The 21,459-nt window shown below is 39.3% G+C and overlaps 1 protein-coding gene across 2 annotated transcripts in view; it reads left to right on the forward strand.

Annotated features, from left to right (window-relative positions):
- Nucleotides 1-21,459, forward strand: part of NPAS3 (neuronal PAS domain protein 3) — a 956,265-nt gene that overhangs the window by 687,728 nt on the left and 247,078 nt on the right. For both annotated transcript variants that reach the window (XM_068991246.1, XM_068991247.1), the window contains one exon: nt 11,046-11,135. In XM_068991246.1, coding sequence (XP_068847347.1) covers nt 11,046-11,135 — 90 coding nt within the window. The remainder of the gene's footprint in view (nt 1-11,045; nt 11,136-21,459) is intronic.

Below are 21,459 nucleotides of genomic sequence, written 5' to 3' on the forward strand. Positions count from 1 at the left end.
TATAGAACAGTTATTTTCCTGAAAAATTTGACCGTTTATTGACAATTCATGTATTTCATCTAATTTTCTCTTTAAAACTCATGATGAATACACTAGTAAAAGCTTCAAGACAAAACAGAATCATACCTTTTGAATATTTTTTAAACAAAGTTGGGCTTGCATTTTAAAGGAAAAAACTCACAGTGATTATTTGACTTATCTAATAGTGAAAACAAGAAAAATAGTTGGGTCTGTCCTTTTTGCTGCCTCCGAGGTGGGTCAGAAAGGTGTGAGATGGTAAGCCCGGTCGTTTCCACAGTTTCATCCTTCACCTTCTTCAAATCACTGTACCGTGTCTGATTTCACATTCAAGCTAGTCACTTTAGGTTTTCTCTTTGCATTTCCATTAGCTATACTTCTCTACAGACAACTTCAGTCCCACGATGCCTATTAAATCTCACTGAGATCTTGGGTAAAGCATCTTTTGATCCTGGAAATTCAAGTAATAAATTAGCCAGTTACTCTTCAGTGATGGCACTGAATTCTCTTCTAGTCACGATTGTCATTGAAGGAGATTAGAAAGAGGAAGAAAACTCCAATCTCAGTGTTCATATGAAAAAAAATTTCACTTTGGAAAGTCAGAGGAAAATGCCAGAATTTAATTTTCTTCTTTATTACAAGCACCAAAAACTTCACACTCCAGCCCAGTCCTTTCATCCTGTTTCTGAATTGGACCATAGTAGAAGCCAAGACATGTAGCCAAGTACCACTGCTTTTAATATTATAAATTTGGTCTGTTGCTGAATGCACACCTAGCAAATTTGGTGCTGGCAAATTTCACACTCAGTTGTTCTGCTTTGAAGGATATCATCTAGAGATTTTCTGAAGGAGATTTCATATGACATTAGTTGTTATGCTTTGGAGATATGCAAATGTGTTAGCAAACAATAAAAATCCACAGCCCCTTTTGCTTGATGTGTGTTAAGTAGGCATGTGTTAAATGCAGCAGCATTTCCTTAGACCTCTGAATAGGATGAGAGCTCTGTGGACAAGCATGTAGGCAGGTCTTTCTCACCCAGACCCAGCGGTCAACTGTGAAATGAAAAGAGAAGGTCGGCAAAGCAGCCGAAAGCTGTAGCAGGTGGTACACCAAACTGTTTATCCCAAGATCATTCAGGACCAGGTTTCTAATTCTATCAGAGTAATTGATTTTCCCATAAATGTTCATCTCTACCTTCTATGGAGCTAAGGCAATGAAGTCGTGTAGCCCTCTAAGCATTTGAAATGTACGGAAAACCAATATAAAGGTATCAATGTTATAAATAGAAGATACGGAATAGGTGCAATTACTTGAAAAGATTTCAAAAACAATCCTAATAAGCATTGTCAATTTCTGGGACTAAATGCTACCATTAGCAGTCCATCATATTTATGGATTTATGTGGATCTAGTAAAAATTAATTATTAATTACATGAGTGATATATGAAATAAAGAGCAGAGACTCTAGTTATAGTGATTTCCTGAAATTAACACTGAAGACTTTCAGGGCCCAACCATTTTCCCCGAATGTCTAAATTACTATCTTAGTTCAGGTTCCCATAACAAAATACCATAGAGTGGGTGGCTTAGACAACAGAAATTTATTTTCTCATGGTTCTGGAATCTAAAGGTCGAAGATCAAGGTGCTAACATGGTTGGATTCTGGTGAGGACTCTACTCCTGACTTGCAGAGGGCTGCCTTCTCACTGTGTGCACTCAGGGCCTTTTCTAGGTGCATGCCTATGGGGACTGTTCTCTCTCTCTCTTATAAGACTACCAGACCTATCAGATTAGGACCCATATGACCTCATTTAACCTTAATTACCTCTTTTAAAAAAACCCAGTCCCCAAATATGGTCATATTGGAATTTAGGGCTTCAACATGTGACTGAATTTGGGAGGGGGCATGTAATCCAATCAATCCATGGTGATCATATTTGTCACAGTTAAGCTCTTTTCGTTACAAATTTTTTAATACCCTTTCCTTAGAGAGATCAATAAATGTTTCCTAAAATGAAACTCATACGTGAATGCAACAGCTTAATATCTGAGGTCTCTAAATGGGTCTTTTAATATGCTCATTTCGTTATAGGTTTCTTCAATCTTTGTTACTACCTCTGACACAAACTCCTTACCTAAAGGAATACGTGTACAAAGCTTTTGTTTTTTATTTTGAAAATCCTGTTCTTTAAAGTTACCCACTGTCCAGTAAACAGTCCAGTTCATGTCATAATCAGCCATAACAGAAACACCAATACGGGTCTACCTTCCATCTTCAAGGATGTATCTTTTAAGCAAACATGACTAGAAAATAAATTTCTATAAAGTCAATCTTATTTTCACACTAACTTCTATGTAAAATAGTATGTATATATATAACCAGAGAGAGAAAGGAAAAAATTCTTAGTCTAAATGGAAACTTTGGAACCAGAAATGGGGTGAGTGTGCTGGCATGCTCCATGACTTGCTACTGTGTGTTCTCAAGTCCCATCCTGGCAGTTGCCTGTTAGGAGGTGTAGTTCTAGCAATTATTGATTAACTGGGGTCCCTTCTTTATTTCTAGACATTAGCCTATTCCTCTAAGACATGAGAATTTCCTTGAGGTCTATAGTCTCTAGTTTGTTCAGTTCAGTCACTCAGTCATGTCCAACTCTTTGCGACCCCATGAACTGCAGCACAACAGGCTTCCCTGTCCAACACCAACTCCCAGAGCTTGCTCAAGCTCACGTCCACTGAGTTGGTGACGCTATCCAACCATCTCATCCTCTGTTGTCCCCTTCTCCTGCCTTCAGTCTTTCCCAGCATCAGGGTCTTTTCCAGTGAGTCAGTTCTTCATATCAGTTGGCCAAAGTATTGGAGCTTCAGCATCAGTCCTTCCAATGAATATTCAAGACTGATTTCCTCTTGACTGGACATTTACAAATTCTAGGAAGATAAACATGTGAGCTATTGGTTATGTTAATTAACCAGGTAAGAGGAATCCTTTTACAATGTATATGTATATCCAATTATCACGATACATGCTTTAAACATTTTGCAATTTCATGTGTCAATTACATCTCAGCAAAGCTTTAAAAATGCAAATTCCATCAATCCATGCCTTTTCCAACCCATAAACAGGATATTAGAGGTGTGAAGCTTGGTAATATCAGACAAGAGTCCCCACCATGTATGGAGAGTGTCCTAAGTCACTTTGCCTTGTGACTTGTTGTTTTATAAAGTTAATTTCCCACTTTTCTCATTTTCTTCATCTTGGATCCCACAGATGAATTTTGTTTAAGAAAGTAACTCTTGAGTTGCTCTTTGTTCAGCTAGTACAGGCCTGGTGCGTAGGAAGCCCTCGACAGGTATTTTCTGAATGCATAGCACTGAAGCAGTAGGAACATGACTGTCACTTATGTGGAAAGAAATGCTGGAGGAGGCATAGACTCCTAGCAACTGTGATGGGTGTGAAACAAGTAAAATCCCCAGCAGGTATCCCAGCGGCAGGAGGAAAAGAACGTTCCTTTCTTCTTACACCTACCACATTTTCTTGTGTGACATTGGGCCATGTACTTGATTTCCCTGAGAACTCGTTTCCTTATCTGTAATATAGGATTAAATAATGCCCAGCTCAAAATTTGTTCTAAATAATTTCCCTAACAAGTGTTAGTTTCCTTCCATTCCCTCTCCTCTAATGTGAATATTTGAGGAAACTGAGCATTGTTTAAAGCATCTAGTGGCTCAGATGGTAAAGAATCTGCCTGCAATGCAGGAGACCCAGGTTCTATCCCTGGGCTGGGAAGACTACCTGGAGAAGGAAACAGCATCCCATTTCAGTATCCTTGCCTAGATAATTCCATGGACAGAAGAGCCAGGCGGGCTACAGTCCATGGGGTCGCAAAGACACAACTGAGTGACTAACACTTTTTTTCCTAATATGCTATGATAATATATATGATTTACAATAGTGTGTGTGTGTGTGCTTAGTCATGTCCGACTTTTTGAAAACCCATGAACAGTAGCCCACCAGGCTCTTCTATCCATGGGATTTCCCAGGCAAGAATACTGGAGTGGGTAGCCATTCCCTTATCCAGGGCATCTATCTTCCTGACCCAGGGATCGAACCCAGTCTCCTGCATTGCCGGTGGATTCTTTCCTGTCTTAGCCACCAGGGAAGCCCATATAATAGTATATTTGATATATATTGCTGTATATCATATATGTGAGAGTGTTAATGACCATTCCCTAGGGTCGCCTGTGACCTACAGGATGCCCAATGAACAGTTATTCGGTTCTACTCTTTTTCTGTGTGCTCTTTTGTATAACACAATGTGAAGGATACCTGGAACCAAGCTTCATGTGGAGCCAAAGCAAAGGAGTGACATTGTTAGACCTTTCAGGACCAGTACAATGGAGTGCTTATGTTACCCTGCTGACCTGGGAACTCCTCCCTGAATTCGAAAGAGAATTCTGAATTCAAGAAAAAAGATGCACAATAAGAAATTACCTCCTAGGTTCTGAAGAGCCTATGTTTCAGTAAACTACAATGCACCACATGCACAGATAGGTGATGTTTTAATGTTCCAGTGAATATGTGTGCCTTGGTATAATTAGTGGGAATCCTCTCCTTGAGGCAGAAGGAGCCTCAGGTAGAGTCCCGGTCCCCTGGGACAAGCCACAGATAATGTGAGGTCTGCATGTTGTCCCCCGTGGCTCAGAGACACTGGCACGTGTGACTCCACCAAACGTCGCACCCTGTCTTTATAGCAGAGCCTGCTGCCCATTTGGCTGGATGTTCAAATCAAGACATCCACCTCCCTCAAGGCTGAATGTAAGGCTTGAACTAGCATCCCAGAGAAAAAAAGGTCAGCACTTTGATACACAGCTTCCATGAAATGGAATTTTAATGAGTAGAAGCAAAACCTGATCTCCTTGCTCAGAAAGCTGATGTCTTTGTTCTTTTCATGTCATAACATTTCACTAGCTCAACATCTCCCCTTTTATTCTGGTACGTCTCCTCTAAGAACTGAAGAGAGGCCGCCTGTGTCTCTCGGCAGTGTTTTCTCACCTAAGATGTGTGGATTTGTGTGTTTAAGGAAACTCTTAGGAAAGATGTCTTGCAGTGTCAAGGTCTGTTGTTCTGGAGTTCTGTTTTAGAGGGAAAATAGTCAAATTTCACCAAATTAATCCAGTTCGCTGTTGTGATTGGGGAACATGTGGCTTTGGGTACGTGATCATCATATAAAGCTCTTCTATCATCCTTCACATTATTGACTCATTGCTGGTGGGGGCACAAAGGAAAAGATGCAGGAGCCAGAAAGCGCAGAGAGATTTCTGAGAGTTAAAATAAAAATCCACACCTTTGATGTGTGCTTTTCTCCGCTTCGAGAAAATATACTTAAGAGTCTTTCTAAAAATGAGGCTTTTGTTTCCACAACACTTGATGGTTAAAACTCAGATTGCAAAGGCAAAATTTGGGGAGCTTTGTCTTCCCAGTAAACAGATACCTGTGGACGCTTCTGGACATCGTCCCAGGCTCTCCTTGAGGTTGCCGGGAGTCTGCATGCGTGTGCGTGAGCAGTCCAGTATCAGCTCCTGAGTGCAGTCAGAGGGCAGCATGGCACTTTAATGAGCTCGATCAAAGTGTTATTGTGTCCAAAGGCCAAAAAATGTAAGAAACACTTCTAACTCTTTTATCTGCTGCCAAAACAGAGTGGAAAGATAAGTAGTGGAGCCCCATCCTCAGTCTCCAGACCATGCTTCTTTTGTGCTTCTTCACTCTTTCACGATGATGGAAATGTGGTTTAAGAGCAGACTTGCATATTCCCGGCGCTCACCCATTGCTCAGGTTGCAGAAGTAATATTCTCACGCAGCCTCTCCTTGTTAACAGCAAAGTCATCGTAGGAGTTGTCAAACGCTACAGCCAGTCTCTACTGGCTGGCAAGCTTTGTGCTCACATTCATGTTCTGCTCTTGTCCTAACAGAATTATGTCAGAACAGTGAAAAATCCGGGGTTTGGAGGGAACGCTGTGTGTGTCCGGGACCATGCTTTATCACGGGTGGGTTAACCAAGCCTGAAGTAGAAGAACATCACAGATGCACAGCGCATCGGACATGAAGCACATGCTTGCATTTAAATCACGTATATCTTACTTTTTTACTGATGTAATTGTGAAATATGTTCTTTTTGCATTCATAATTAGGGGGTGGAACAGATGGTGAAGGCTTAGTTTAAAATAATCTGTCATTAAAATAACCTAGCCTACTGGTAATTCTTCACTCTAACTGGAGATAGGTCATAGGGAAAGAGTTCGGGGTGATTTTTTTTTTTTCCTCTTCTACACTGGAATGTTGTAGAAAGAACCACTCATTTCAGAGTAGTCTTGTACGTGAGAATTGCCTCTGTAAGGGCACTGTAGTAAGATTTCACTCTGAAATTTGGTTGCAGGGAAATATGCAGGGGATAAAAAAAAGAAAGCAGACACAAAACAACTTTGACAAATATAAATCCATTTAGCACAATGCATTAAACATTAGTATACCTTCAATCATGAAGCTATACTTAGTTTTAAACCCTGCAAGGAAATAGCCTCATCATTTGACAAATACTGTTAGAGGCACTCGGCTGTTGGGGTTAAGAAACTGCGCCTTACACTTTATATGTTACTCTGATGTCAGGGGATATAAATTATAATTACAGGCATTATTATTCAGAGACGCTGTGGCTCCTGACTTGTGTATCCAAGCCTCTCTGCAGCCTGCGTACCTCATAGACTTACTGGGATGTGACAAAGGAAATCTCTCATCAGCCCTGTCGAGATGGCTAAGAACTGGTTTTAGGAGTAAGAAAACTGTCTTGATGAATCAGATACTTGCCTGCCTTGAAAACGTCTGTTTTACTGTTTCTTCTAAGATTTTGTTCTCCATCTGCTTTGAGGAAAGCAGATAGATTTCAGCGTGGCTTTGTAATAAATCTTCTCAAGGAGGAACTAGCATTAACATTTGTGTTGGTTCTTTTTCATCTTAATCCAACCTTAGTTAATAATCAGAAAATTCTACATACTGAGTAAGAAGATGTAATTAACCCTTTGACCCCAGAATCTTAATTGGCGCCTGTTGAAAACAGTGGGCAGTTTAAAAAAAAAAAAAATTAAAAGGTAGCCTGCAGTGATTGAAACAGCTCTATATAGTAGCTTTCTTGATTCAAAATTTTTGAAATTTCCACTGAACTTTCAGATTAATAATATCTGGTTCCCAAGACTAATTGAATGTTTCCTCCTTCCTCCCACCCTTTAAAATTAAGACATCCACATTACACCAATATTGATGCTACTCTTAAAACTTTTCTAAGCAGCAAAATACAACTAACTATAGACAGGGCTGACCCTGAAGCAGAGGGTAATGGCCATGTGAAGAGGGACCTTGCCAGCCTGCTGACACCGGGTTTCATATCCTATTCTTTATTTGAAATATAATTATACCCGAGTTATTGATTTTATCTCATACTATAGATAGAATTGTTTCAGATGATAGGCATGAAAGTGAGAAATAGGGTGAACTAACCTGTTTTGTTTACCTCTGTAATGGCCAACAACTAATCTGACTAGTTGTTTTCCCCCCACCAAATTGGCTGTTATTTTTAATTGAATTGACTGGATGCTTTGTGTCGTGTAGACATAGCCTCATTTTAATCTCACCAGGAAATTGGAACATGTGTCGAAGCCTCTGTTTTTGCCAAACAAAACTGGCCAGTTCTTAGATCGCCGCTGCTTAATAGCATCAAATGTTTAGCCTCCAGATACTCCTTTTCCCTGCCATGGTGCTCAAACCTCCTTTAGTATTTTAGCAAGTATATTGAGATAGGAACCTACTTTAAAAAACGTAATCCCTTTCAGTGAGAAAGCAAAGGATGTGTGTCAGTGACAAATGAATAGCACTGAGTATTTTGGAAGACTATGAAAGGATTCAGTCTAACTCTGATCTTCCGAATGTCAGGAGATAGCCCAGACTATGTGAGACATCTGTGGCATCAGAATCTGCAACTAATCTAACAGCTCCATAAACAGAACTCTTGGAGGAAAGAACTGCCCTTCCTCTTAGTCATTCTAATGTGTGTGATGTGAGGGAAAGAGCTTTGGGCTTGGAGGTAGAACTGGATTTCCTAAGTCTTATTTGAGCAGTTGTTAGATGCTGGCTAAAGATAAATAAGATGTCTCCCTGCTGTAGAGAAAATCAGTCTCTTTGGGAGTTGGATAATTCTACTAGGGTGATGAGGCTTCCCAGATGGTGCTAGTGGGTAAAGAATCCACCTAATAATGCAGGAGACACAGTAGACGTGGGTTTGATCCCTGGGTCAGGAAGATCCCCTGGAGAAGGAAATGGCAACCCGCTCCAGTATTCTTGCCTGGAGAATCCCACGGACAGAGGAGCTTAGCAAAGTACGGTACAGAGGGTGCAGAGAGTCAGACACAACTCAGCACGCATGTGTGCACACATGCACACACACACACACACACAACGGGATGATACAATGTCATCAATGTTTTATTAATACTGTGGGAAGTGGTGTATTTAATCCTGGCTTTACCACTAGCTGGCCGTGGTCTTACCCAGCCACTTAACCTCTCTGTGACAGGTTTTCCTCACCTGAAAAGTGAGAGTTTAGACTACAAGGGGTCATCTCTGTGCCATTAATCCTTTCTTCTGCTCTCATTCAGTCTTGATTGTCACTGGTTCCCACAGAAGATATCTTCTGTCTCTCTCTGTGTCCCACTGATCTGACAGTGGCATTTTAGGGTTTGAGAAGATGGTTTACACAACTCCCTGTGATTATATTCTAGACCATGGCTCTTAGGTTGAATAGAAAAAACCTAATTAGGCCCTTCTCTTCCTGGATAAGTTTAAAAGAGGCAGTCCTAATCCTCATGAATCATCCTTAGGAGACACCTGGCTTGAGGTGAAGACATGTTGAAATGAGATGCTCCCCAAACTCCTACAAAGGAAACTTCTCCATTTTTGCTCTTTTGGTTCAAAGTAAGCTTCCACTGTATTACACTGGAAGATTGAAAGTTTGGCTCTCGCGAGGCTTGAGAAGGCTTGACAGTTTTGTCAAAGATCAGGAGTCCAGTTCTCTTAGACGTTGTTTTGTTTTCTGTCCCCTAGATGCTTCCAGGGAGATATTACAGAGCAAAGGTGACCTCTTGGGAAGTGACTTATGAATTCTTTTTGTCATTCCACTCCCCATTCATCTCCAAATGGTAGGATTCTATCATTGGAACAAATCATTCAAAAACAAGGAATGATTTTTAAGAAGTTAGAGGCTGCCTCAATATAAATATGTTAATTTCAGAAATGCTGTCCAATTTCTCTTTTCATTAATGTCCTTGTATCAAGCAGAAAATCTTTATTTTTAGTGGAAGGCAAGGCAGTGTAGTGACTGAATCCGACAATCTGAGTTTGAATCCTAACTTCATCATTTACTAAGGTCAGGCATGTTGGCTAACTTCACTAAGCCTCAATTTCCTTGTATGTAAAATGTGGATAATAACATAATTACTTCAAATGCTACTTGTAAAAATTAAAAGAGACAATGCAACCCACTTAGTATATAATAAATGTGAGCTATTATTATTGTCTTGACCAGAATCTTGTCTATTATGTGATTTGCTTTTATGTGGTACAGTACAATGTGACTTTTGAATCGAATTTTTGAATTGTTTTCAGAACCCACTTGTTTTCACCCAATTGTTTTCAGAGGAGGAGGTTGGGTACTTCTCATAGTTTCTGATCAGTGGGGCTGTGAAAAGCAATCAGGAAGCATGGAATCAAATTTCATACACACACACATATTCCCATAATGATACATACACATATTTATATACATATATTCAATATATACGTATAAAATTCCAAAAAAGTTCAGTATTTTAAGAGACTGAAATTATTGCTGAGATTTAAGGCCGTGTATTTTTCTACCTGAATTTTACATGCTTCTTCCACCTTTCTGTATTTAAAAATTACGTCATTAGTTTAATGTTCACCACATACCTTGTTCCCAATGAGGATTCCCTGTATTTCCAAACTCACAGCCTTTGTAAATATCACTAATCTTTAAAACTTCTTTTCCTACGCAAGCAGTACTTGTGCAACCCACTTGATTAAACATAAATAAAACAAAACACAAGATGTGAGAATGATGGAACATATAAAATGCACTTGGATTGCAAGAATTTGAAACAAATTTATTCTCAATTTGAGTGATATCTTTCCGTTGGGAGTCCATGATGATTTACACCATTCATCAAACTGGAAATGCAGTCCTCTATTTGAAAAGTAGACTAACATTTCAGGAGCTGCAGATAATATGCAGTATTCTTCTTTTCTCCCCGCTTTCTTCTTTTCTTTCCATCTCAGGAGTTGTAATAGAAACTAGATCTATTGCAATAAAGCTTTAATACAGAGTTTTGCAAAAAAAAAAAAGGATTACAATTTATGAAGCTTCAGCCTGTAAACATTTATCCATCATATGTTGACTTTTCCTATTTGTTCTAATACAATAGGCACTGGGATTGAGGAGAGAATAATCCTTCATTAATTAGCAAATTATTGACATCCATAGGAGCATAAGTGGTGATTTTACTTGTTTTTTATATAGGAACTTTTTTTCTCTTGTTCCATTACAGTTTTCATTCCTGTTCAGCTATTTAATAACTGTACTGATTTAATCTCAGTAACTACTGAATCCAAAAACATAAAGGCAACCTCTCAGAAAGTCAGCATGGCCTGATTTGATACATAAATGCAGTGCATCTTGATTAAATGACAGACATAAGGAAGTGCCTGAAATAAGGGAAAGATAGCTTGTGATCTTAATTCAGACCTTTTATTTGTTCATGTATAACGCGGTAGTTAAAGATCTTAGACTTATGTTAAACATGAAGGAAAAGTGATCTTAAATTTGGTTATGTGCTGCTTTGTATTAGATGCCTTATTAACGAAATCTCCATCACATCTACTTACTAACTTTTTTTTTTTTTCCTGCAGTCCCTGGATGGCTTTGTATTTGCACTAAATCAAGAAGGAAAATTTTTGTACATTTCTGAAACAGTCTCCATCTACCTAGGCCTCTCACAAGTAAGTAAAACCATTTTAGATTCTTGACAGCAATTGTGAAGGCTCCTTCAGCCTCATGCCTGTCCTCCTTCTTCAACAGATATTATATTTGGAGTGAATTATCCCGTTTATTTTTTAATGGCTCTCCCTGACTCTGCTCACCACGTCATTGAGAAAGCCGCATGTCAGTTCAGAACATTTGGCATCAACTTGTGCTCAAAACTTGATTCCCCCGTCCCTACCCCCTAAGGATCATTATTAATTTATTGAGAACAAATGAAGTTTCTTCCCTTGGTTGTTTTGAACTTTGAAACCTCTGTGCTCAGTAGGAGAGGGACACACTAATAGTGCTTCCCTTGTGTCCTATTACTGGATGTTTATGGAGGACCCTGCACTGTCCTGGGAGCTGACACAATGACAGGGAGTCAAGAAATGCTGAGAGAGACCATTAAAATGTGTTGTGGGGAGGAACTGTTCCTGCAAGTAGGTATTTTGCTGCCTTTGCAAATGCTTCCTTATGCAGAAACACGATTTCATAAAATAAGATAATCTTTTGTTATTTGCCATTTAATTATCCACACGTGTCTGTCAGAGGTGAAAAGGGGGGAAAAAAAAAGACGGAGGCACATGGGGGCAGGGGATGAAAGCCCTAGACATTCGTTCTTGATAGTCCCCCTGGAACACAAAAATTTGACTTTTGTTCAATTCCCAGACACAGGCTGCCACTACAGAATGCCAAAATACCCTGAAGAAAAGTTTGCAGTTCTACTAATTATCCAGATGTTTTCTCCATTCAAATGCTGAACATCTGGGTATCCGTGCCCATACAGGTGATTGGCTGAGGCTGACCCTTTTCATCTGGTGGTTTGGCACAAGAAAAACGCAGTTCCGTGGGAAGGATTTTGTATGTATGGGATGATCTGCCAACTTGGATAATCTACTTCTCATTCAGTTGCTCCTTTGAGCTAAAGATGGAGATGAGATCTGCCTCTCTCCTCTTAGGCAAGACTCACCCCAGACTCATTGCTTCTGAAAGTTGGCACTGCTGTAAGGAGGCAGCACATGGCTGGAACATTTTGGCTGTTAGTGAGTTTGCTGGGTAATAGCTAAATCAAGAAAGACATTGGGAAATAATAAAGAGAGATAGTTGGCATTTGAGGAGGGTTGGGGGAGGAGGAGAAACACTGCCAAATTTAATTATTTACTTTTGAGAATCCAAGCCTGGGGTGGGGTGGCGGGCATTAACTCTTGCTTGAAGAATGTGCAAGCTATTGGCTGTAGTATATCTAGCAATTCTGTTTTATGTGGACTTGAGCAAACCAAATGATAGAAACTGGGCTATTATCAATTCAATATTAGTATTCTTGTGTCTCGTGGAAATCTCTGGTTTTCTAATGGCTTTTAATAGACTTGAAGCCTTGTCTTAGTCTGTTTGAGACCTAGTGTTGGGAATCACCAATGTTGAAATTGGTGTGCCACCATACTAACACTGTATAGACCTGGGAAAGCCACTGTTTGTTGTTCTGCAATGCCTGTATTCATATTTTGTGCAGGCTATCCAACAAAGTTTAATAAGCCAGTGAAGAAGAAGGATGAATAATTAGTTTAAGCAGGTAAATGCTAATTAGGGAACTCCTGAAAAGCATCCATTATATACTAGCTCAAAACACATTTTACAGCCCTGGTTAGTGGTGTAATCCAAATTCTGTCAAGGCAACTGCATTTTCTGTAATTGAGATGTGTATGTTTGCTTTGCATAACAGATGGCTCTGTATGCTTAGACTGATAGCTAGGAAAATAATAATTGCATTATTCTGGCCAAAAGAATATTAGCTCTTGGGTTTTGGCCATTTCAGTCAGTCCTCCTGCCAGCACAGCATATGCACATATATGGATTGGATTTTCAAGGAAATTGATGCATCTGGAATAGTGTGGCCATCTGAAATATCATCTGTTCAAGAAAAATTTGGCTTTAACCCTGTGTTGGTTTCTCCTTAAAAGCAAGAGATTCCACTGCTTCTCTACTATCACATTAAGTCAATCTTTTCCTATAATCTGAGGCAAATCATTGAGGTTTCCATAGGAATAAAACAGCTATGCAGGCATGGTTTGGTAGCTGGCAACTTCTGTACAGTTCCTCCCCAGCTCTGCGTGGGATGCGTTATAAAGTAAGTGTGCATCAATTGTCAGTGTCTCAGCTCACCCGGGGGCAGATGCTGGCCACCGTGGGCTGTGGCCCTGTGTGGAGGTTGTGTTTTGTGTCACCACAAAGAGTCCAGTGTGCAGCTAGACAAACGTGGTGTGGCCAGAAGTCTTCATTTGAGGGCATTATGAAATGATGAAGGGTAGATCACTCCTAAGTGATTTTTGCATATACCAATGCACATATTTGGAGTTCAAAACAAATTAGGAACTCCAGACGTTAGTTCTGGGTTAACATGGAAATAATCTGATAAGAGCGTAGTGTGTTTTTAAATGCCCAAAGAATAAGGGGGAAACTGTATGCTAAAACTTCGAGAAAGGTTTTCCAATCCAATTAATGTTCTCAGTCCTAAAAGAGTAATTGGGTTTCCTGAGACATAACCCTTCCCAAGTTTCTTTCATGCCCTCTTTCAGTTGTGGAGTGTGGAGTGCTCACTGGCGACATCCAGTGTAAAGTGTACTAAAAGTTATTCAATTAAGTACATCCTTAATCTTTTAAACACACACACCCTTAATTAAATGCATACCACTCTGTTCATATCCTACAACTTTGACTCCGTGATTTTTCCATCAAATTCTTGACAGTGATAAGGAATCTATATAGTTATGTTCCCTCCTTTCCGTTTTAAGCAGTATTATTAAATCAAGACAGTGTGTATCATCAGATATGTACCCAGTGAAACTGCTGAGGAATATTGTGAACATGTCAGTTTGTTAGAGCATAGCTGTGTCTGCATTTATAACTCTCAAGATGTATCTTCCTCGGTTTTATTTTCTTTGAACATGTAAATAAATATGGTGGCTTTAAAACGGCTTATGTTCTCAAGAAAGAATTAGGATTCTTTTTTGGCTCATGAGAGAACTAAGCAGAGAAACTTCTAGCAAGCTCAGTTGTGTGGCATGAATATAGAGACAGCCAGAGCAGGTTTTTCTCCACTCCATCGAGGGTAACTCCAGGTGTCCAGGATGTGTGTTTACCACTTACTGCCTTTAGGGTGTTTTCATATCATCTTGATGATGGGAATGAAGTGATCTATGCTATGATGATGTCCAAACATCTTCAGCAGACCTTTGACTTTGCCAGAGATAATCATTTAATTTAACCAAGATATGGTTTCAGGTTGTAGAAAATGCATTGTTGACTTGCATCCGTAGGTGTAAAGATTCCCAGGTACTCACTACGCAGTTTGGCTTGCATGGAGATTAAATGACTTCTTATGTCTGGTGATGGTGTCTGGAGCTGCTAAAGACAATTCTGCTCCTTACGTAAAATGGAATAGGCAAAAGTGAAAGCAAAGAAAGAAAACGGAGTCATTTCCCTAATACTGAAAATATAGCAATGATGGGTAGCCCACTTTTATGGAACCTCTTCCAACATGTAAGGGGCTTAATCACCAAAGAATCCAAAAGAGACTTTATATAATAAATAAAAAGCATTTCTACTTCAATATAGGAGTGTAAATTAAAGTTTATAGAAATATTTATTTGTTGATTTAAACCCTCCTCTTTCCAAAAAAGAAATAGCTTACACAAACATATACAATAAAAAGTAATGGCAAAATAGAAGTAGGGTCTAGGGAAAAGAAAGATAAACATAAGTAATCTGTTACTGCATAGTAAGAGAACAGAATAAAGGTTTATAAGAAGGGATATAAATGATCTGATAAAGTATCAAATTTACCTATGAGCTTCCGGGCAACCAAAGCAAGAAGGGAAATATAGCTAATTATAGCCAACAATCACAAATAAGGAAGTATCACTTCTTAAAGAAAAGGAAGTTTTTTGGTGACTGAAATATTAAAATAAACCTCAAAAACAATTTCTGTGGGAGCTAATATGTGGATTATGACATATCAGTTTGCTTCCACTGGAATCCACATTCAGAACAAGGCTATAATGACCCATAAAACTAAGGCGAGCACACGTATTACAAATCCCATAAGGAAGCAGAAGATACTACTCCCCTCAGATCATTTTGAGAATGATGTTCTGACATCCAGTACTTACAATGGCATTGACTAGCTTGATGTTTTATGTGCTTTTAAATCAGCTTTTCTTAATCCATATTCAAATACTGCATTTTCTTTTAAATGCTGATGAGAAAGTCAAAATTTTATTTGCCAGAGGCAGAGGACTTGGGTCTCAGTTAACCAGAGGGTAAAAGTGGACCCTTCTGAAAACATTTTATCTTGAAAATGGGTTAAAAGACGATGATTCTGATGCACCTATTCTAGAAAAATGTTTTCAAGTTAACAGAATTCTGTTTAAAGCATAATGGGTCCTGGAGCAGACGGAAGTTAACAGATTTTTCCACTGTGATATCATAAGGAAATATACTATAACCAGCTAAGCTCTCTCTTAAAATATACTCTTATCACCTGCCCATGGCCTCCAATGCCCAGCTTGCAGATGAGTCATTTTTTTTCTTCTCACCACATTCCCATTCTGGTAGAAGATACCTCCGTGCTGTTACAAGCTAGCTAGAAGGAAGCTGCAAACAAGGTTATGCATTGGCTTGGTTCAAGGCAGCTTGCTGAAAGAGGTAGGGTGGCTGCAGCTGTAAGAGCTAATGGAGGTGAAAGTAAAAAGGTATAGATGGTCATTTAAAATTTTGCCTTTTTTTAAGCCATGCAGATATCTTTACCATAAACTCCTTTCCCCCATCCTGTTGTTCATCTCCATATTTTAGGTTTCTCTGCATTTGTTATATAGAATGGCAAATAAAATTACAGCTCTAGCACACAAGTACAAGGTCAAATAAATGACAGAGCTCAGTCTATTTGTGAAGCTGTTCTGAAAGGGAACCATGGTGCCAAATGTGGTTTATTTGAATAATAAAGAAGAATTAGATTCCCCTGATAACTTGGCTGAGGGCCAATAAATCACTGGAGGTTAAAGATGCTTTGCAACCGCCATGTCTTTCTTTTGCTTTTCCAAAGTGCAAGCCTCAACTCTCCCATTCTGTGTTTTTCAATGCAAATCAACTTGAGGTTAGTATGTGGTTAATATTCTTACTTCCATGCTTATAATATATATATATATATATATATATATATATATACACACACACATACACCTACACATATATTTCTTTAGCAGAATGAAAAAAAGACATTAGCTTACACATTATTACTCTTGTTAGGCATCATCATGTCCTAGATATAGTCTATAAAGGCAAAACAGGTGTTCTTTCAACACAGCAGAGGCCTTATAATAATGGAGCCAAGTGTTAGCTTTTTCAATCTGTGTGTGAAATTGATGCAACACTAGGACAACCAGTGTTCCTTCAATCAACAAATACAACTCTCCAAATATTGCTCGGTGCCCCCTTTTAAAGTCAGTCGAGTAAAATAATAATAATAATAAAGTCAAGTAGGCATATCTTAATTTTTTTAAAAAAAGATACATAATTTTCTACAGCTTGTGTTTTGTCATTTTTGTTGGTTTTTAACCTCAGTAAGTCTGCATTTTTCTCCTGTACTAATCGTAAAAAGTTCATCACTTCTTGTGCAACAAAGAAAAATGCCCTTTTGAATGTGGAAGCTCAGAGGGTTTAGAGACTATTGAGAAAATATAAGTATCAAAATAATTCAGAAACAGGACAAGGCGCAGTGGCACATTATCAATTTACAACATTTAAATTGATAAATGCTTGGTAGTGAAGGCCTACAAGGGCACTTTGAAAAGCAAATAGCGACCTGGTGAAGAAATTGATTTTCCCCCCCGAAAATGACTGCATGATGCATCATTTGACTGCATGCTGTCCGAGTGCTTGACAGAGATAATCTCAGCAATCCCACGGGCGACCTTATCGTTCTCACCAGGGCAACTTTGTCTACGTTCTGACTTTGTGCATGTCAAGGTTCCTCCCGGCAGGATCCTTGGGGGGAAAAGTTCCTCTGTTCGATCCAGATATTGAACTGCTCGCTCTTCCCCATTTTCTTCTCCCGCCCCCCTGCACCCTCCCAAATAGGCAAACACGCCTCTTTATTTCATCCATAATTATGAATGAGCCGGGCGGAAGACCACAGCAGCTCTGCGCACCAGATCTTTGTGGAAACCCTTATTACCATTTAGTTCACAGAGTTCTAGGTGATAACCTGTATTAGCAGGGATCATATTATCAGAAAGGGTAGAAAAATTCCCTCCTGTTCTTCTATAGTATATGGCAGTTCTTAGCAAAATGGAAAAAGCCAGCCAGTTTCTTTCAGCCTTGTACTTGCAAGGAATTTTTTTTTTTCTCTCCCCTACAATCTTTACACAGAAAGCTTCTGAAACTGTTTGACTCCATACCATTTAGTTTCTGATAGTGTTGTTCCCTCACCATCCAGTAATTCTAAGTATTTCTCTTGTAACTTTAAAATGATGTAATATTGACATAACTCCCCAAGAGTATGTCACTGTGGGCTCTTGGGCTTTGAACTGGCATGGCAGCGCCTGTGGAAGAAATCTGATAGAACCCACGAGGCTTCCTCAGGACCAGTGGTGTTTGGAAAATATTTTTCTGCCGAGAGGGATAACTGATGATTTCTTTATGTTTAAAATATTTCTATTGGTATATATGGATGTGGATGTGTGCGCCTTTCTGTTTATTATCAGTTATCTTCCCGCCACCGCAGCTTGTCCCTAATCATCACAGTTCTCGATTAGCCACTTCTTGAAAGCAGCAAAAACCCTGTCCAGGGTTCGCACCCTGAAGCTCCAGTCCCTACCGGCTCTGACACCCTCAGTTCACCCGATTCCACCCCTTTTACCTCCTTCTTTCATCCACAGCATTAATTCTGAGCGAACAAGACGTGCTTCCTTGCTTTTGACAAGATTTGCTGCAGTCTCATGCGACAAAAACCCAACACTCATTCCAGATTCAGAAAGTAGGATTTATAACAGCATTTTAATTTAATGTTGGATGTCGAACATATAAAGAGATCACAGTAGTACTAGAGCTGAAAATTGATGCCTTTTTTATTAGTGTCCTCTCAGAAGTGGGTGAGACGCTGTTTGTGCAATGGAGCACAGAGCAGCACAGTCAGATGAATGAGGATATGCTATCTGCAAGGAATCATATTTCAAGCCACTGTCGGCCTCTATTGATGTGCGCAGAGTTGAAAGGTTATGCTAGTAAATGCCATCCGAATTTCCAGCATTAGAAATCGGTGGAATAATCTGCTGGCTGTCACTTTATGCTCAGCCTAAATGCACTGCATGGGAATGTTTTACTTATTTTAACTCCAAATTAATTCCTTATTACTGGTGCATGGCTTTCTCTCTTCCATGCTTACATCAGTTCCCAAATGGGACTGATTTTTAACCGGCCTTCAGAGTAAACCAAAATCCCCGAAAGAAAATGAAATTTGCATCATCATACATGAGAATTATCTTCTTTTTACTTATGCCTTTGAACATGTTTTTTACCAGGCATTGAGGCTAAAACACAGATTGTCACTCTGCAAAAAGGGCTTTTCTAGTTAGGCTGAATCACAGAATCACAAGACAATAAAAGATAGACTCGCTGTTTTCAAATGTATAATTTGAAGACCTTTTACGTTGCTTCTTAATTTCTGGAGTTAGTATGATCAAGAGAAAAAAAAGAAAGTGTAGCATCTTCATTTTATGGGATCAAGAAATCTAAAGTCAGGAAAAAAAATACTTTTTGAGACACTAGCTTGCTTTCTTTGTGTGGATAAAAATGGTTTTTTTTTCATATTTATTTTTAAAGTAGAGCACTAAACAAAAGTAAAATGGAGAAGAAAATTTAGTCATCATTCTAAGTCCGTAATTTATTCATCTTTAAATAATGAAACGGTGTTTTTCTGAATTAATCCATGTATTATTCATGCAGGCATTGGCAATGTAATGTCCCCAGTTTTCTGGAGAGCAGTGTACATTTCTTTGCCTGACAAGCAGTATTTTCTATATGGTATTAATTTAATGGCTTATTTTATTATGCAAAGTTGGAAAGTAAAGATAATTTCTGTCTATAATGTGGTGCTTATACAGGCAATATATGCAAAATAATGCCTCTAAACCTAAGCCTTCCTCAGTTAGCCTGGTCCCTAGGAGAGTGATGAGTGAGGGCAAACTGCTCATATGAAGAATTAGAAATAACTTGACCTCCTGGGAAGAAGGTCATAAAATTGTTAAATTCGCGCGAAATCCAAATTTCATTTCTACACACACACATTCAATCTATAATGGGTTTTAGCTCTTACATAAGAAGGCATGGTTTTCATAACAAGAGTAACATGGCAACAATTTCAGTGATCATTTCACTTGGAATATAATAAGGAAATCAATTAGGATTTTGCATGAGTTCTAGAACCAGGCTGATAACCTGAAAACCGGTGCTGACTTTAGACAACAAATGCCATGTGGCTTTTTATCCTTTTTACTCCCTCTGCCCCCTTTGGATGACAGTCCAGAGATGTAATCTCTTTCCTAAAGAGTCATTTTTAAAGAGACTGATAGCAGTTGTTCCAATGATTCAGAGCATCTTTTGATGTGTATTCATATAAATAGATGTCTGTTCACATGCCTCTATATGTAGATAAATGTATAAAATTGGTTTCTTTCCGATTTGGTTTTTATGCCTACTGTACTTTTATCTACAGATATAAATAACTTCCAAAATGATTCACTGAAAGAGCAAACCAGGTTTTCCTTTGGGTATCTCCTCCCCCTTTCGGCCTCCTATAACTGCAAACTTAACCACATTCAATAATAAGACAAAAACTTCCTCTGATGCTGTTAATTTTTAATGTACTGGCAGATTAAATCTATTACTTTCAATATCTATGCAGACTTTTTTTTGAAAGCAAAAGAATGTACGCACAAAGAAGTTTTCCCTGGGAAAGAAAAAAGTGGCTTGAGATTGGCAGTTTTTAGGGCAAGGGAGGGCCCCTGGGGGGTCTTCCCTGGTAGCTCAGCTGATAAAGAATCCGCCTGCAATGCAGGAAACCCTGGTTCAATTCCTGGGTGGGAAAGATCCCCTGGAGAAGGGATTGACTACCCACTCCAGCATTCTTGGGCTTGCCTGGTGGCTCAGTCAGTAAAGAACCCACCTACAATGTGGAAGACCTGAGTTCAATCCCTGGGTTGGGAAGATCACCTGAAGGAGGGCATGGCAACCCACTCCAGTATTCCTGCCTGGAGAATCCCATGGACAGAGGCGCCTGGTGGGCTGCAGCCCATGGGTCCCAAAGGGTTGGACACAACTTAGCGAATAAACAACAACAGGCCCTTGGCAGAGGTGACAGAGATCACCTATGTGCCAAGTGTAGCATTTTGGTAGACCTCAGAAGTTTGTCAGTAACAGCATTTGGATATCAGGTAAAGAATTGTATATTGCATTTAGCTTTTTTCCTAGGTTTTATAGAAGCAAGTTTTGTATCAAGCAGTTGCCTTCCTTTTGGCCTCTGTCCCCAATAGGAACCTTACTTTTAACCACAGGTAATCCCTTTTATAATGCTTTGCCAGGAAAACAATAGAAGATCACCTACCGATGAGGAAAAAGCTAAGGCTTTAAGAAGCAGATACATAAGGGATGGGTTCACAAGTTTTAGTATAATTCTATAGCCTGTCTTGACTTTCAGATGTTTGTTACTATTGTACTTTATTAGCTGCTTAGGTCTGATTAACCGAAGCCCCTAATTGTTAAGCTTGATACTCTTAGGAGCTTAAAATTGCCTAAAATGTGCTTGGCTATATATAGCAGGGATAGCGAGGAATGTTTCCAGAAAGCCAGCATTGTAGCATTAGTTAGGATCTGGTCCTTTCCTATGAAATGTCCAGGTTGGCTTTGTCTTAAGAAATGTTGAGGCTAGCCAAATCACAAAATGACTACATAAAGATTACTTGTATTACAAAGTGTTCCTTTAAGTGGTGAGTTCCACTCTTGCTTTTAAGTATCTATGAAGAAAACCATTGTCTACTTGATGAATCAAAGTGGGTGGGGGCAGTGAAGGAAGGGGGTGCTGCTGCTGAAGGAAGGGGCTGCTGCTGCTGCTAAGTCACTTCAGTCGTGTCCGACTCTGTGTGACCCCATAGATGGCAGCCCACCAGGCTCCCCCATCCCTGGGATTCTCCAGGCAAGAATACTGGAGTGGGTTGCCATTTCCTTCTCCAATGCATGAAAGTGAAAAGTGAA

This window comes from Capricornis sumatraensis, chromosome 19, assembly GCF_032405125.1.
Source record: "Capricornis sumatraensis isolate serow.1 chromosome 19, serow.2, whole genome shotgun sequence".
In the NCBI taxonomy this organism is placed as follows: domain Eukaryota; kingdom Metazoa; phylum Chordata; class Mammalia; order Artiodactyla; family Bovidae; genus Capricornis; species Capricornis sumatraensis.